The sequence below is a fragment of the Oryctolagus cuniculus genome, chromosome 6 (assembly GCF_964237555.1).
Source record: "Oryctolagus cuniculus chromosome 6, mOryCun1.1, whole genome shotgun sequence".
NCBI classification, from domain to species: domain Eukaryota; kingdom Metazoa; phylum Chordata; class Mammalia; order Lagomorpha; family Leporidae; genus Oryctolagus; species Oryctolagus cuniculus.
The window spans coordinates 2,782,823-2,797,171 of NC_091437.1; the positions used below are offsets into that span (position 1 = coordinate 2,782,823).

The 14,349-nt window shown below is 58.4% G+C and overlaps 1 protein-coding gene across 3 annotated transcripts in view; it reads left to right on the forward strand.

The window, feature by feature from the left end:
• CAMK4 (calcium/calmodulin dependent protein kinase IV) overlaps window positions 1-12,640 on the forward strand; it is a 177,829-nt gene extending 165,189 nt beyond the window's left edge. For all 3 annotated transcript variants that reach the window (XM_070075969.1, XM_051834544.2, XM_051834545.2), the window contains 3 exons: window positions 4,116-4,242; window positions 6,581-6,733; window positions 8,362-12,640. In XM_070075969.1, coding sequence (XP_069932070.1) covers window positions 4,116-4,242; window positions 6,581-6,733; window positions 8,362-8,766 — 685 coding nt within the window. In that variant the 3' untranslated portion in view covers window positions 8,767-12,640. The remainder of the gene's footprint in view (window positions 1-4,115; window positions 4,243-6,580; window positions 6,734-8,361) is intronic.
• Window positions 12,641-14,349: the final 1,709 nt, after the last annotated feature.

Below are 14,349 nucleotides of genomic sequence, written 5' to 3' on the forward strand. Positions count from 1 at the left end.
CTGACATTCAACACTCGCACGGGGACACAGCTCGGCTAGGCTTTTGACATCAGACACACTTCAGCATGGAAAGGCTCGTGGTTCAGTGAGGGTCTGACTTAGGACACGCTGTAACACGTGAGGGTCTGACTTAGGACACGCTGTAACACGTGAGGGTCTGACTTAGGACACGCTGTAACACGTGAGGGTCTGACTTAGGACACGCTGTAACACGTGAGGGTCTGACTTAGGACACGCTGTAACACGTGAGGGTCTGACTTAGGACACGCTGTAACACGTGAGGGTCTGACTTAGGACACGCTGTAACACGTGAGGGTCTGACTTAGGACACGCTGTAACACGTGAGGGTCTGACGACATACTGTAACATGTGAGGGTCTGCTGTAACACGTGAGGGCTTGACACATGTGCTCTAACAGGGAGGGGTCAAGATTCACTTGGGGTTTTGGCATCCAACACCTGCTGACACAGGAGACGCGGTTCGGGGGGGCTCCAACATACGACACACGCTGACACAGGGGACGCGGTTCAGGGAGGGCCGCGACATGACACACGCTGACACAGGGACACAGTGGTTCAGCATGGGCTCCAACATACGACACACACTGACACAGGGGATGCAGTTCAGGGAGGACCCCAACATACAACACATGCTGACACAGGAGATGCGGTTCAGGGGGGGGCTCCGACATACGACACACTGTAACAGGAGGCCCCAATCTATTTCAGGGTCATTTTGGGTTTTTGCTCTTGGCAGGTGCAGTGTCCAGTGGTGTGGGCTGGTGTGGGGCAGGTGACCAGGGTAGGCCCCAGACAAGCCAGGCAGCGTGTGGCATGTATCTGTCAGTGATACCCGAGACAGAAGGTTAGTCAGCAACCCGCAGACTAGCCCGTGCGTGGTTAGATGTCGGGCTATTCTCAGTGCTCAATTGCCTGTGACTGTAGAATGTTCTAAAGCTTGGAGAATTAGGAGAGGCCGAGAACCGTGCTTTTTGCATATGGGAGAGCACTAGTAGGTAACTTTGTTGGCCACACTAGGTGCTTCGTGCAGTGAAATGAATTGTGGGCCATTCCCAGCATCCCTTCTGCTTGTGTCTGAGGTGGGGTTCACGCCAGGGACAGCAGGTGACGACACACTTAGGGACAATCTGTGAAAAACTGAGTGGCACAAGCAGGGATTTGGGTTGGCCCTAAAACGTGACAGTTTCCTGTTGGAATGTCCTTGGGGGAGGAGTCTGTGGCATGAAAACATAAAGAACTTGGAGAGACAGGAGAGGAGAACTATGTCACATGCACACTGGAGTGTGGCGTGGACGCCGCAGGGGAACTGTGTGATCGCTGTGAAGTGCTTTCCCGACCCTGAAGGCCAGCCTGGTGGTCTGGGTTCGTTCCTCCAGTCCAGCCTGGCGATCTGGGCTCCGCTCCTCCGGTCCAGCCTGGTGATCTGGGCTCGTTCCTCCGGTCCAGCCTGGCGATCTGGTCTCCGTTCCTCCAGTCCAGCCTGGCGATCTGGTCTCCGTTCCTCCAGTCCAGCCTGGCGATCTGGTCTCCGTTCCTCCAGTCCAGCCTGGCGATCTGGGCTCGATTCCTCCGGTCCAGCCTGGTGACCTGGGCTCCGCTCCTCCGGTCCAGCCTGGCGATCTGGGCTCAATCTTACAGTCCAGCCTGGCAATCTGCGCTCCGTTCCTCCCGTCCAGCCTGGCGATCTGGGCTCCGTTCCTCCCGTCCAGCCTGGTGATCTGGACCCCATTCCTCCGGTCCAGCCTGGCAATCTGGGCCCCGTTCCTCTGGTCCAGCCTGGCGATCTGGTCTCCGCTCCAGCCTGGTGATCTGGGCTCTGTTCCTCCAGTCCAGCCTGGTGATGTGGACTCCGTTCCTCCAGTCCAGCCTGGCAACCTGGGCCCCGTTCCTCCTGTCCAGCCTGGCGATCTGGGCTCAGTCCTACAGTCCAGCCTGGCGATCTGGGCTCTGTTCCTCCTGTCCAGCCTGGTGATCTGGGCTCCGTTCCTCTGGTCTGGCCTGGCGATCTGGGCTCAGTCCTACAGTCCAGCCTGGTGATCTGGGCTCCGTTCCTCCAGTCCAGCCTGGCGATCTGGGCTCGATTCCTCTGGTCTGTTTCTGAACCACACGAACCGTGTCTTGCACTTACTCCTCTTCATACACTAAGGTCATCAACGAGGTGTCCAGGGAGCGTCGCACGCACCTGCCCTGGTTCAGGACGAGTTCCTGGGGACTTCTTCCTTAACCTGAACCTCCAGGCACCTGGCTCGGAGCCAGAGCAGGGCACAGCAGCGACGCACTGCAGAGCTGCAGCCGATGGCTCCTGGGAAGGCTGATGGCACCTCGACCCCAGTCTGTCCTCCCTCTCCCCCACCCGCCTGTTTCGCGGCCCCTGTGTGTGTGCACGTGAACTCTGCGGGTGCAGGCCGGGCCTCTGCCTACCGCAGTGACCAGACCAGGAGCAGGGGCACCACCGCTTCCAGCTCAGTCCGCAGCTTCCAGCATTGTTTTCTGCAAACGGGCCTGGAGCTCTGCTGGGTGAAACACCCGAGCCACAGGCCTGAACAGCCCAGCATCCCCCTCGGCTGCCATGGCTGGGATTTCAGTGTCACCGCCTGGAAGGCTTGTACGCCTGAGTGTGTGTGTATGTGCATGTGTTGTGCATGTGTGTTCTTGCCTATCTCTGTGTTTACATGTGCATGTAGATTGTGTGTGTGTGTGTGTGTGTGTGTGCTGCTTGGTGTCGCATTTCTTCTCTGTTGGGTGTTTCAGGCTGATGCACCATGAACGTCCTATCATTATCAGAGCACAAAGTCACGGGCTGATGGAGATGACGGAAAAGGCGTTTGTGCACGGCAGCTTCTGAGCCGTCATTGTGTCTCTGGGTTTTCAGCAGGGGGGGCGCAGGGCCCCCTGACCTGGGACGCTGGCAGACTTGTGTGGGAGGAGCCAGCTGCAGGCTGCCCTTCTCTGGCGCTGCAGGGGCTGGGGCGGCCACAGGCGCCTGCTTCCCGCCTGGGCCCGCAGGGGCTCAGGGGCACGGAGGGTGGGTGGCTTGGCTCAGGCTCTGCACTGCCAGGCCTTGCCATTTCCGGGGTGCCCAGAATATCCTGCCGAGACAGAGACTAGCCCAGTGGGAAGTTCCGTTGGAGTCCCTCTCGCCATCAGGGGAAGATGTCATTTAGCTTGTTCACCCCCACCCCATGCCTTCTGCTGCAGCACGTGCAGCACACACCTTGGCGTGATGGTCTTTTAGCTTATTCACACACACACATGCACACACACACGCACACACCCAATGCCTCCTGCTGCAGCACACACCCTGGTGTGATGTCTCTTAGCTTATTCATGCACACACACACATGCACACATGTGCACATGCATGCACACACATGCACGCGCACACCCAATGCCTCCTGTAGCACGTGCAGCACATGTCCCGGCTTGGCCTTGCCCACAGTGCCGGTGGTTCCCTGTGAGTCCAGAACCTCCACCCACGCGCACACGGTGCAGGCGTGGAGTCCCCACGCAGCCGGCGACGCCTCTCGGGCCTGAGGTGCTGCGCTCCTGCTTCCCCCGGTTCCTCTGTCTCGGGAAGGGAAGGTGACCGGGGCGGGGCCCCGCCTACAAGGGGCTGCACAGCAGGAGCCCCGGCGGTGGTTCTAGTCCTGGCTGCTCACGCGGACTTCACGCTGCAGTGGACGGAAGCCAAACGGTGCGTCAGGCATTGCAGAGAACCCCCTCCCCGCGCCCCAGAACCCTAACTCCTGCATCTGATGCTCACTGGGGCTCTGAGCCGTCCCTGTCTTCTCAGTTCCTGGTGCCCTGGTGACGCTGGTCCCTGCTGCGGTCCCTGTATTGTCATTCCTGGCACCACAACCCCCCCCCCGTGTCGTGGTCCCTGGCACTGCCAACCCCGTGCCGCCACTCCTGGTACTCCCTAGTTGCTGGGGAGTGCTGAGCCGTGTCGTACCCTCTCACTTGCTCACCACCTGCCGTGGGAGTGCAGCAGGGAGCCCCCACAGGGCCCGTGTAGACCCGGGATTCCTGCAGAAACCTGAGGAGATGCAGCTAGGCTGTTCGTGACGTCATGTTGCCCACGCTTTGTCTCTCTAGGCTTTGTGGGTTTGAACCGTTCTATGACGAAAGAGGCGACCAGTTCATGTTCAGGAGGGTGCTGAACTGCGAGTACTACTTCATCTCCCCGTGGTGGGACGAGGTCTCCCTGAACGCCAAGGACCTGGTGAGTGTGGCCGGAACTGGACTAGTTCCCGCGAACGCCGGCTTCCCTCTCACTGCGGGTGCACAGGGTGTGTGGATGCGCCTTCCGTACCTGCCGTGACGGTTCGCCGTGGTCTGACCCCTCACGTTACGGCACTGCAATCCGTGGGTTTTTGCCGCGTGGTCGGCCTGGAGCCCTGCTTGTGGAGGAAGCTGTGCGGGTGAAACCAAACACAGAAGGATCCTGTTTTAACGTGGTTGGCAGCGGTCTAACGGCTGGTGGACTTCACCTAAAATAAAATCGCTTCCCCAGATCCCATCCAAATGTTACCACGTCGGGACCATGCCCCAGGTGTCTGCCTCGTGGGTCCACCGGGCCAGGGGCGCGCTGTGCCTGTCGCTGAGTGCTGGCGCCTCTCCCGAGCCGACGCCCACTAGGGAAAGTGCTCCTCTGTCGCCCGTGCTGTGCGGGGACCCCCTGGAGATCAGCAGGGCTGACACCCGAGTGGGTGCCTGTGTGCAGGTGGCTGGGAGGGTTGGGGCCACAGCGCTGGTGAGGGCGCCCACCAGCCACCCTGGCGAGACCCCCCGTGTTCCCGGTCCCCTCGTTTCCGTCCATGGCAGACAACGGGGACAGGATGAGCGGTGGCCTTCCTCCGTTCCCAGCCAGGTTGGCCTCTCGCTGTACTGAACTCTGGAGCGGAGGGAACACGAGCCCCACACGCGTGTTACTAGCAGGACCACGCGGCTGTCACTGGCGGAGGGGCAGAGGCTGCAGTGCTGGCGCGGGGGGGTCGGGGTGCGGGGGGCCAGGGGGCCGCAGCGAGGCCTTCTGCGAGCTGCCAATCAGTTCAAGTGCAGCCGAGTCTTCGAATGTGCTGACCTGCAGTAACCCCTTTGTTTTCATGATGGTCATGAGGAGGAGGAGCAGGAAGTGGGGGAGGGGCGTACTGGCTGTGAGGCTGTGGTGAGGGTTCGGTCTGGTGTGCATGATGCTGGCACACACGGTCAGGTTTTGGTTCCCTGCCATGCGCCCCTCTTAACCTGTGCGGCCTGCTGCTGCCTCGTGGGGTTGAAGGCCGGGCAGCCTCAGGTCTGTGCCCTCTGCAAACCCGGTGCGTCCTCCCAGACCCACGGGCGCTGGGAACCTCGCAGGAGCCAGTGAAAGGCACACGCACAACCCGCTGCTCCCGGACCAGTGTTGCCGCACTGGCTCCACCTCCAGCTACGGAGGGGGCGGGCCCCAGACCTGAAGCCACCAGAGTGGCTCGGCTGACACGGGATGTCTGGCTGCCTCACGCAGGATGGCAGGGAGCGGGTCTGATCCTCACCCACCCCGGCAGCCCCTGACGCCCAGGCTGTCAGGAGGGTCCCCGCAGGCTTCGGGGGCCTCACGGGCGTGTCACGAGAGCATCCCGGGAGGGGCCCTGGCTCCTGCAGAGGTGTGTGGGGCCACAGGCGGAGGCGGAAGCGGGCTCACCCCCCTCTGCGCCAGGCCAGCATGGTCTTTGTGTTTCTAGCAGTTTACTATCCGCTCATCTCACACACAGGAGCACCCTCCGGGCCTGGGCGCAGGCCGGCCCAGCGAGGCCCTGGCTCCTTCACTCTGGCTCTCAAAGGGCTCCTGCCGCAACTTGGGGCCCACTGCTCAGGTACCCCCAAGGGGTTCGCAGGAGCTGGAAGCGCAAGCCAGGGGGAGGGGTGGGTCCGCCAGGCGGGCTGGGCCCTCTCTGCCCTCAGAGAGCGGTGAGGCAGGGAGATTCCGTCAGCGCAAAGCTGTCCCCTGAGTTCCGAGTTCCGGGAGATTGTGAGGTGGGCTCAGGCCTGCTTCTGCCTTCAGAGAGCGCACAGCCCCCGGGCAGCCTGCACCTGTGTCCTGCAGCTCCGCGGGAGAGCAGCTGCCACTCCGAGTCTCAGGTGGCCCAGCACTCGCCCTGAAGGTGGCCCTGCCCACGGGAACCCCTGGGAGCTTAAGCCCTTTTGTCTTTAAAGATTGATTAATTTTTTATTATTTGAAAGTCTGAGTTGTGGGGGTGGGGCAAGAGCTATCCATCCTCCATCCACTGGTTCACTCCCCAGATGGCTGTAACAGCCAGGGCTGTGCCAAGTCAAACCCAGGAGCCCGGAGCTTCTTCCAGGCCCCCGACATAGGTGCAAGGGCCCACGGACTTAGGCCACCACTGCTCTCCCAGGCCATTAGCAGGGAGCTGGATCTGGAGCAGAGGCTGGGACTCCAACCGACACCCATATGGGGTCCAGAGTGGCGGATGGCAGCTGAACCCTCTGCCCCACAACACCTGCCCCTGGAGCCCTGTGCAGCGCGGGCGGCACTCCGAGTGAGTGGTTGTCTGTCCTTTAAGGTCAGGAAGCTGATTGTCTTGGACCCGAAGAAGCGGCTGACCACCTTCCAGGCTCTGCAGCACCCGTGGGTCACAGGGAAGGCGGCCAACTTCGTGCACATGGACACTGCGCAGAAGAAGCTCCAAGAGTTCAATGCCCGGCGCAAGCTGAAGGTAGGATGGCCGGGGCTGGTTCTGCTTTAAAAAAACAAAGACGAGCGAGAGCGAGAGCTTTCTCTTGACGCGTGCATGACGGTTCTACCGTCTTTGCTACGTGGGCACCTCACAAAGCCTGTGGAACAGGCACAGCCTGTTGGTCCCACTTTCCTGTGAACTTCCGGAAGTGCCCTCCAGCTGCTGTTCACTCCAGGGACACCCTGCTGGGACCTCCCCACACTGTGCCAGAAAGTCGCTGGTGGCCACTGCCTGATGCAGGGGGAGGGATCCCGATGTGGGCCGTGTGCCCTGGGTTCACAGTCACAGGTGGCTGTCACCCCCTGCAGGGGGAGGGATCCCGATGCGGGCCGTGTGCCCTGGGTTCACAGTCACAGGTGGCTGTCACCCCCTGCAGGGGGAGGGCTCCCGATGCGGGCTGTGTGCCCTGGGTTCACAGTCACAGGTGGCTGTCACCCCCTGCAGGGGGAGGGCTCCCGATGCGGGCTGTGTGCCTGGGTTCCCAGCCTCACGGGGCTGTCACTGCAGGGGGAGGGCTCCCGACATAGGCGGGGGGGGGGTCACACAGTTGCGGGCAGCTGTCACCCCCTGCAGGGGGAGGGTTCCCGATGCAGGCTGTGTGCCCTGGGTTCACAGGCACAGGGGGCTGTCACTGCAGGGGGAGGGTTCCTGACATAGGCGGGGGGGTCACACAGTTGCGGGCAGCTGTCACCCCCTGCAGGGGGGAGGGCTCCCGATGCGGGCTGTGCGCCTGGGTTCACAGGCACAGGGGGCTGTCACTGCAGGGGGAGGGCTCCCGACAGGGGCCGTGTGCCCTGGGTTCCCAGCTGCAGGGGGCTGTCACTGCAGGGGAGGGCTCCCGATGCGGGCTGTGCGCCTGGGTTCACAGGCACCAGGGGCTGTCACTGCAGGGGGAGGGTTCCCGACATAGGCGGGGGGGTCACACAGATGCGGGCAGCTGTCACCCCCTGCAGGGGGAGGGCTCCTGACAGGGGCCGTGCGCCCTGTGTCTGGGTTTGCTCGCAGACTGGGATGCTGCCTCTCATCTAAGGGTGACTGAACGGGCAGAGTGGCGTGTTGTTCATGACACTGGCCTTTGTTAGAAAGTTGTTTCCTTCTGAATATGGGAGTAAATCTTGAAGCTCTGCTTAGTAACGAGTAGGTAACTACTTGGCCAAACTTGAGCGGCTTTGGTGACATAATCACAGAATACATCGGTCTTACGGAACACGGGATGGAGACTGGTGCTCTGCTGTCCCAGTGGTGCCGAGCCAGCCCCGTAAGCACGGGCTCGGAGACCGCGTCCTACTCGGCCGCTGCCACACTGCTTGAAGTGACAGTCACTTAACCTGGGGTGTCTCAAGTTCATTCGGCCATGCACCTGTTTCATCACCAGAGTTCCCACTGACACCAGTGTAACTGGGGTTCCATGAGACAGACACTTTGGGAAACAGGCTGACATCGGTCTGATCTTCCGTGGGGACGCCCACCGACCCGGGCTCCAGCTGCCCAGCGGAGAGGTTTTCCTCGTCCCTCTCCAGCCTGCCCTGGGAACGCGCTCCCCTCCCCGAGGCAGGGCCGGGTGCGGCCCTGACCCAGCTAACACTGCACACTTCTCCCTCCGCCAGGCGGCAGTGAAGGCCGTCGTGGCCTCGTCCCGGCTGGGCAGTGCCAGCGGCAGCCATGCCAGCAGCCAGGAGAGCCACAAGGCCGGCCAGGAGCCCCCACCTGCCCAGGAAGGCAGTGAGGCCGTCGCCGCCCCTGCAGACGTCGAGGAAACCTGGGGAGCCGAGGCCCAGCTGGCGGCGGAGGGAGCCCAGGCGGAGCAGATGAAGGTGCAGGCCCCCGAGGAGGCGGGAGGCGCTGAGGCGGCCCTGGAGCAGGGCACGCAGGCGGCCACCCCCGCGACGGAGCAGGCTCCTGGGGAGAAGCTGAAGGCTGTGGACGAGCCCGCGGCCCCCAAGGACGAGCCGGAGAGCCCCGTGGCGGGACTGGGAGCCCCGCAGCAGGGGGTGGCGCTGCCGGAGTACTAGGTGGCTCCTGCCTCCGGGAAGCCACCGCCCGCCCCTCCCCGGCCTTGGACGCACTTTGTCCTCCAGCAAGGCAGGTGTGGACGCATGCTACGCACTGTAGTGATTGTTTCTGAGGTGCAAATACATGTATACCAGTTGATCATCCTAACGTCATGCATGACTGCTTTCTGACAGTGACAGTGTTCTGAGGCATGGAAGGGCCCCCCAGGACCGATGAGTGACGCGTGGCACGCGTCTGGGTAGGGGCAGGGCTTGGCCTGGACTCCGCCCCCGTGACTTTCACTTTCCTTCCCATCGCTAGCATGTGCAGACTGTTCGCAAGGAGACGGTGGCAGGAGGCAGGGCTACACAGGTCAGAAAAACAAACTCCATGTCCAGGGGTGAGCGTGCAGCACACTTTCACGGGCACGAAACCAAGCAGCCCGAGGCGCGTGTGGGGAGGCCGCCTTCAGTCTTCTCTGCAGACGCCGTTGGTAGTCCCAGAGCCGCCGCTTCTCAGTCCTGGACCAGGTGTCACAGACGCACACCAAGCCTCACGTGCGTCCAGCGTCCAGCGTTTCTGCTGGGCGAGGCCCGGGGGGAAGGAAGCGGAGTGAGGCTGGGCTTAGCCTCTCCAGGGAGCGCTGCCCTTCATGTCCCAGGCCGCAGGTGTCCGTGCCTGAGTGCAGCCTGACCGGAGGGTTTACAGAGAGCCTAGAATCGCCACATCCCAGGTCAGGTGTTTAGAAACGTCTCTCCCACGGATCGTTGCCAAAACCTCCGAATACAGTGGGAGAAGAGTCCGCTCCAAGATCAGTACTGACTTGATCAAAGGAAGGAACTGTTCACAAGCCCGTGTCCTGCACAGTGGACGGTGACACTGCTTCGACGCTGGCGATGCTACGAGGAGCAGTGCATCTCCTCACACTCGGGATGGACATGCCCGCATTTTACAGTGCAGCTCTGAAAATTTCCACATCAAGAAACTCGCAACACTGCAGTTTTTAAATTTACTTTAAAAAACAAGAACCAAAATGCTTTAAAATCTCACTGATTTCAAATAAGATTCTTAGAGTTAGAACATTTAGACCTAATATTGTGGGTTTTTTCCCAGAATATGATTTTTCTCTTTCATATAAACTTTTTCCTTACAGAAACCATAATTAATCTAAATAACTCAAATTTATAAGTTAATCTCAAAATTTTCTTAGTTTGTTGAAATGCATGCACATCTTATCAGAGTCATTATAAGGTACTTTTTTGATAAGTATCCTTAATTTGAAAAAAAAAATATTTTCAAAGACCAAAATGAAGATAATAAAAGCAGCCATCATGATAAAATCCCCATCAAATAAGGTCTTAAATTTTTTTGGCTCTTCCTCAACACTTCCAGTAGGAAAATGGAGTTACAGCTCTGGCTCCTGAGGCGGCTGGCCGTCCTGGCGGGAGGCCCCAGGGTGTCTGTTCTTCTGTGCTCGCACCGTCCAGCAGAGGGTGCCCTTCCTCTTCCCTGTGTGTCCTGGCCTCCCTCCTCGGCGTTAGCATACCCTGTGCTTAACCTTTCAGACTCCCTTCTTGATTCCCATTTAGGAAGTCTGCCTCCTGGAGGTGTACGTAACTGCTACCTGCGGTAAGTGTTCCATCTCAGGGAGCAATGAGGAAAGGGGCAGGGCCCGGTGAGGAAGTGGCCATTAGGGGCGCCGGGACCCGCACCCCCAGGCCTCCCCAGTGCTGGCCGGCAGCTGTGACCTCTGCAGCCCTGGGAGGGGGGCCGCAGTGGCCAGCTCTGTGGGCTCTAGGACAGCACTGCAAACGCAGGCCAGGGTGCGGCAGACTCGCCTGGGGTGGGAGCACACGGCTGCTCCTTGGTGAGTATCAGTGTGAGGTCTATAAACGGCCTCCTGAAAACCCATGGAGGTTCGAAAAACTCGGCTCTGAGAGTACCTAATTCAGTCACCTCGGTGGGAACCAAACATTGATTACGTCAGTTCCTAGAAAGCCCAGGTTGGGTTAATGATGTCACAGTGTTTTTTACACAAAGGCTGACCTACTGCTAGAAAATGTATCTCCAAGATGAGCTGAACAGTGGGAGCGTGCAGAGCGTGGAGAAAACACTCCACAGCGTCCCTCCTGAGTGACGGGCGAGTCGCAGGGCAGAACTAGGTTTCAGGTTTGCACACCAGAGCTGTCGAGGCCGGCACTGCTGGACTTTATTTTGAGATGAGCTCGGATACAGAGCATCGGCGTCACTTCCACAGTGCAGAATCCTGGAGTCTCCCCCACTGAAGCGTCTGACCAGAACTGGCCTTTCCCAGATGTCTGAGGGACACACAGATTGCAGTCAGAACAACGTGGCCGTGGACGGCATGGTCTGCAACAGGTGCTGTTTCTCAGATAGAACACAAGCCACGTGTGTACTTTAAATTTCCTATTAGCTTCATTTTTAAAGTTACGTTTTAATCAAGTATACCCAAATTACATGAATTTATAGTCAAATGTTAAATATTTTGAATTCTTTATTTTTATACCAAGTTCTCCAAATCAAGAGTGCACGTGAGATCTTCAGTGCATCAAGTGCGTCAGCCTCTAGCTGGGCCAGCTGCACGCAGACTGGAGCACTCTCACTTGAAGCCAAATGACGCTTGCATTTCTGTGCTTAGATCTGAGCTGCCTGCACTTTTTTTACGCTGACGAGTTGGTAGGAGGAGAAAATGGTCCAAAAATTAGTCAAAAGCCATTGGCCACTCCTGCCTCAGACGTACCACAGAAAAGGGCTTCCCGACAGGATGGCACCGTGCCGGGCCTCGATAAACTGTCTACTGGCCACAGGCCCTCGGCCAGCCTGGAGCACCAGAGCCCTGACACAGCCAGGTGGTGCTGTCTACCAAACCACCCAGGGCCAGCCCTGTGTGTGCTCTCACAGGCCCAGCTCAGCTGGCTGTCGCCGTGTGGCCAGCACTAAGTCCTCCTCAGAATCTGAGGTAACACCACAGGCACAAGACAAAGCTGCAGGACAACGGTGCCATCATGCCCGTGACCCCTAAACAGGGACATGGCCCCCGCTGGCCTGTTGGATGCTTCCCTAGGAGGGTGTGACCAACACTGCCGTTACACATGGGCTCACTGGAATTTCCTTACGTGCTGAGTTTACAGTAATCCTCGAGGCTCCGTAGTCAGACTGGCACCTGACCCGTATTTTAAGCCTGTGTTGCTCACCTCCTGTCGCCTCAGGCACTGGCGGTGTGTTGCCCACAGGATGAAGGTGGAAGGAGCTCTCGGGCCTCGTAACCCAGCTGACTGCACAGGGCACAGCCTGCGGGGCGCTGCTCTGGGCCGGCTCCAGGTGTGCAGTTCCCTAGCATTTAGAACATCCTTGTAAATACCACGGGCAGGTCCCACGCGTTTCCTTGCCGTTCACCATCGACGTCTTCCTAATCAGGGCTGGTGCTAACACCTGGGAATTCACTGGTTGAATGCTGCTTATGGTCAGACTGTTCGTGTGAGTGCATGTTTTAAAATAATTATGTACATGTAATTCCGGCACTGGTATTATAACCACGTGGTAAGCAGAAATGTACCCACTAATTTTCTACAACTTCTTTCTCAAATTCTTCTGTTCCCCGGACACTCAGGGTGAGTTTGTAGTTCATGGACAGAGCGAGAACGCACTGGGGAGCTGTGCTACCCACAGGGTAACTGAGTTTAGCCTTTCCTCCTGTATTTTGACCCAGTCAGGGCAAGTTTCTGTCATTATTACTTCCTGTGGCTACTACCTGAGATAATGCAAGCCCAGCTTATAAAGCCCAACCATTTCTGTAATTCTCTCGGACAGCAATAATGACTACTGTGATTGTTTGAAAAGCCAGTTTTCATAAATGCTCTGTGATGTATTCAAGACGTGTTGACTGCATGATTTTCATTTCCCTCAACACTCAAGTCAACTGTCCAGGCCAGAGGCCCACCAAGGGCACAGCAGAAGCCTTGAGGGTGTGGACCGCACGACTCTCTGCAGGCATGGACCCGACCACCTGCAGCTGAGCACCAGGGGCCCCGTGCTGCTTGCTTTTGGAGACTGCCTTGGGTGGCTGAAAGACGAGCAGCCCCGGATCGTCTGCACTTTCCCAGTCTTGGTCTGTAGCCACTCGCCCTGGATCGGAGTTTGTTCTGTCCTATGGCCATCGGGCTCACCTTCTAAGACTGTGAGTTCCTCCCAAACCCTGCCAGAAACTTCCCAGTCTAGCGAGTGGGGAGAGGGCGGGTGTCTGTCGGCCCGGATTTAAATCTCGAAGTCCACATAGGAATGCTGACTGCAGCATCACTGTTCCCGTGAGTTGTCGTCAGGGCATCCCCGAGGATACAGATCTAGTCTGTAGTCCACATCATCCAGTCTTTCGTGCCTGCAGTGCACCTCACATTGGGCGGCTGAGGACAGATGGCACACCCATGGCTTGGCGGGTTGTCTGGGCGGGGCACCCCTCACCTGTAGTATTTGGGTGGTACTCTAACAGGGGTGTGTGCTGAAGTAAATAGTTCCACATGCCACACAACACTTAACTGTCCTGTGTCCTGCACCTGTTGTGCTGTAGTGTCCTGTGAGGTCAGGGAGTGGGACGCCTGAACCAGAGGCTAAGTGATTCTTTATGCCCAAGGACCAAAGGGTGCACAGTTGTCAATCAGCAACCTGGGGCTGTTCTGCACTTAATGGTCTGATTTCCAGTCTTTTTATCTCTGACCGTGGAATTGTGCATAGAAAATGGGCCCGAGTTCTCCAAATCAATCCCCAAAGAACAGTTCTGAGGGTCACACAACCTGGGTCACGGAGCAAGGGCCCTGGTCACGGCCGCGCTCACCCTACTCACTGGTGGGTGGCTTGAGGGCTGCACTGGCCCTGCGCCCCCTGCCCGGCTTGGCTCTGATTCCCCTGGTCCTCTGTCTCCCTGAGACCAGCGCCCTTTGTTCCTGACTTCACAGTATTCCCCAGGACTGGAAGTGATGTGGCACCCTTACTCAGGAACAAGAGGACGGCAGTTCTTCCTTCCAGTCCCCTGCTGTGAGCATTTTCCTTTCCTGTTTAGACATCCAAGAAGGGCTGTTCTGTCAGCCTACTTCTGTCACAAATTATTCGTCCCAAAATCTCTGCCTTGAGGGAAATGGCCGATTCTGCTACTGAAACAGCTATTCATAGCCTTTGTGCTTCAGTCTTGACTTTGAGTATCTGGAGCCAGAATAAAACCTGTTGCCAGCTTTCTGATAGGATTATCTAAAGTTATGTCATGACTCTGAACAACATACCTTAAACTTGCAGTCATCAGTAGCGACAGAGCCACTGCAGAGTAGCCCAGGACTCGGGAATGAAGGCCTGAGTTCTTGGCCAGCCTTCACAGGTGTGGGAGGTGAGGCTCAGCTGGAAAGCAGTGGTTGTATTCTTACCTTAGAAACGAAGACCCCAGAGGATGGGCTTCACAAAGCACGCATCAAGGAAGTGATCTGCTGACTTGGACATAACCTACGCCAGGAACCCTTTTCCCGGCATAGCTTCACCTGTGGTTGGTGCTAGGCCCAGGCAGCTGCAGGGGAGTGCATGGCAGTGGAAGATGCGGGCTC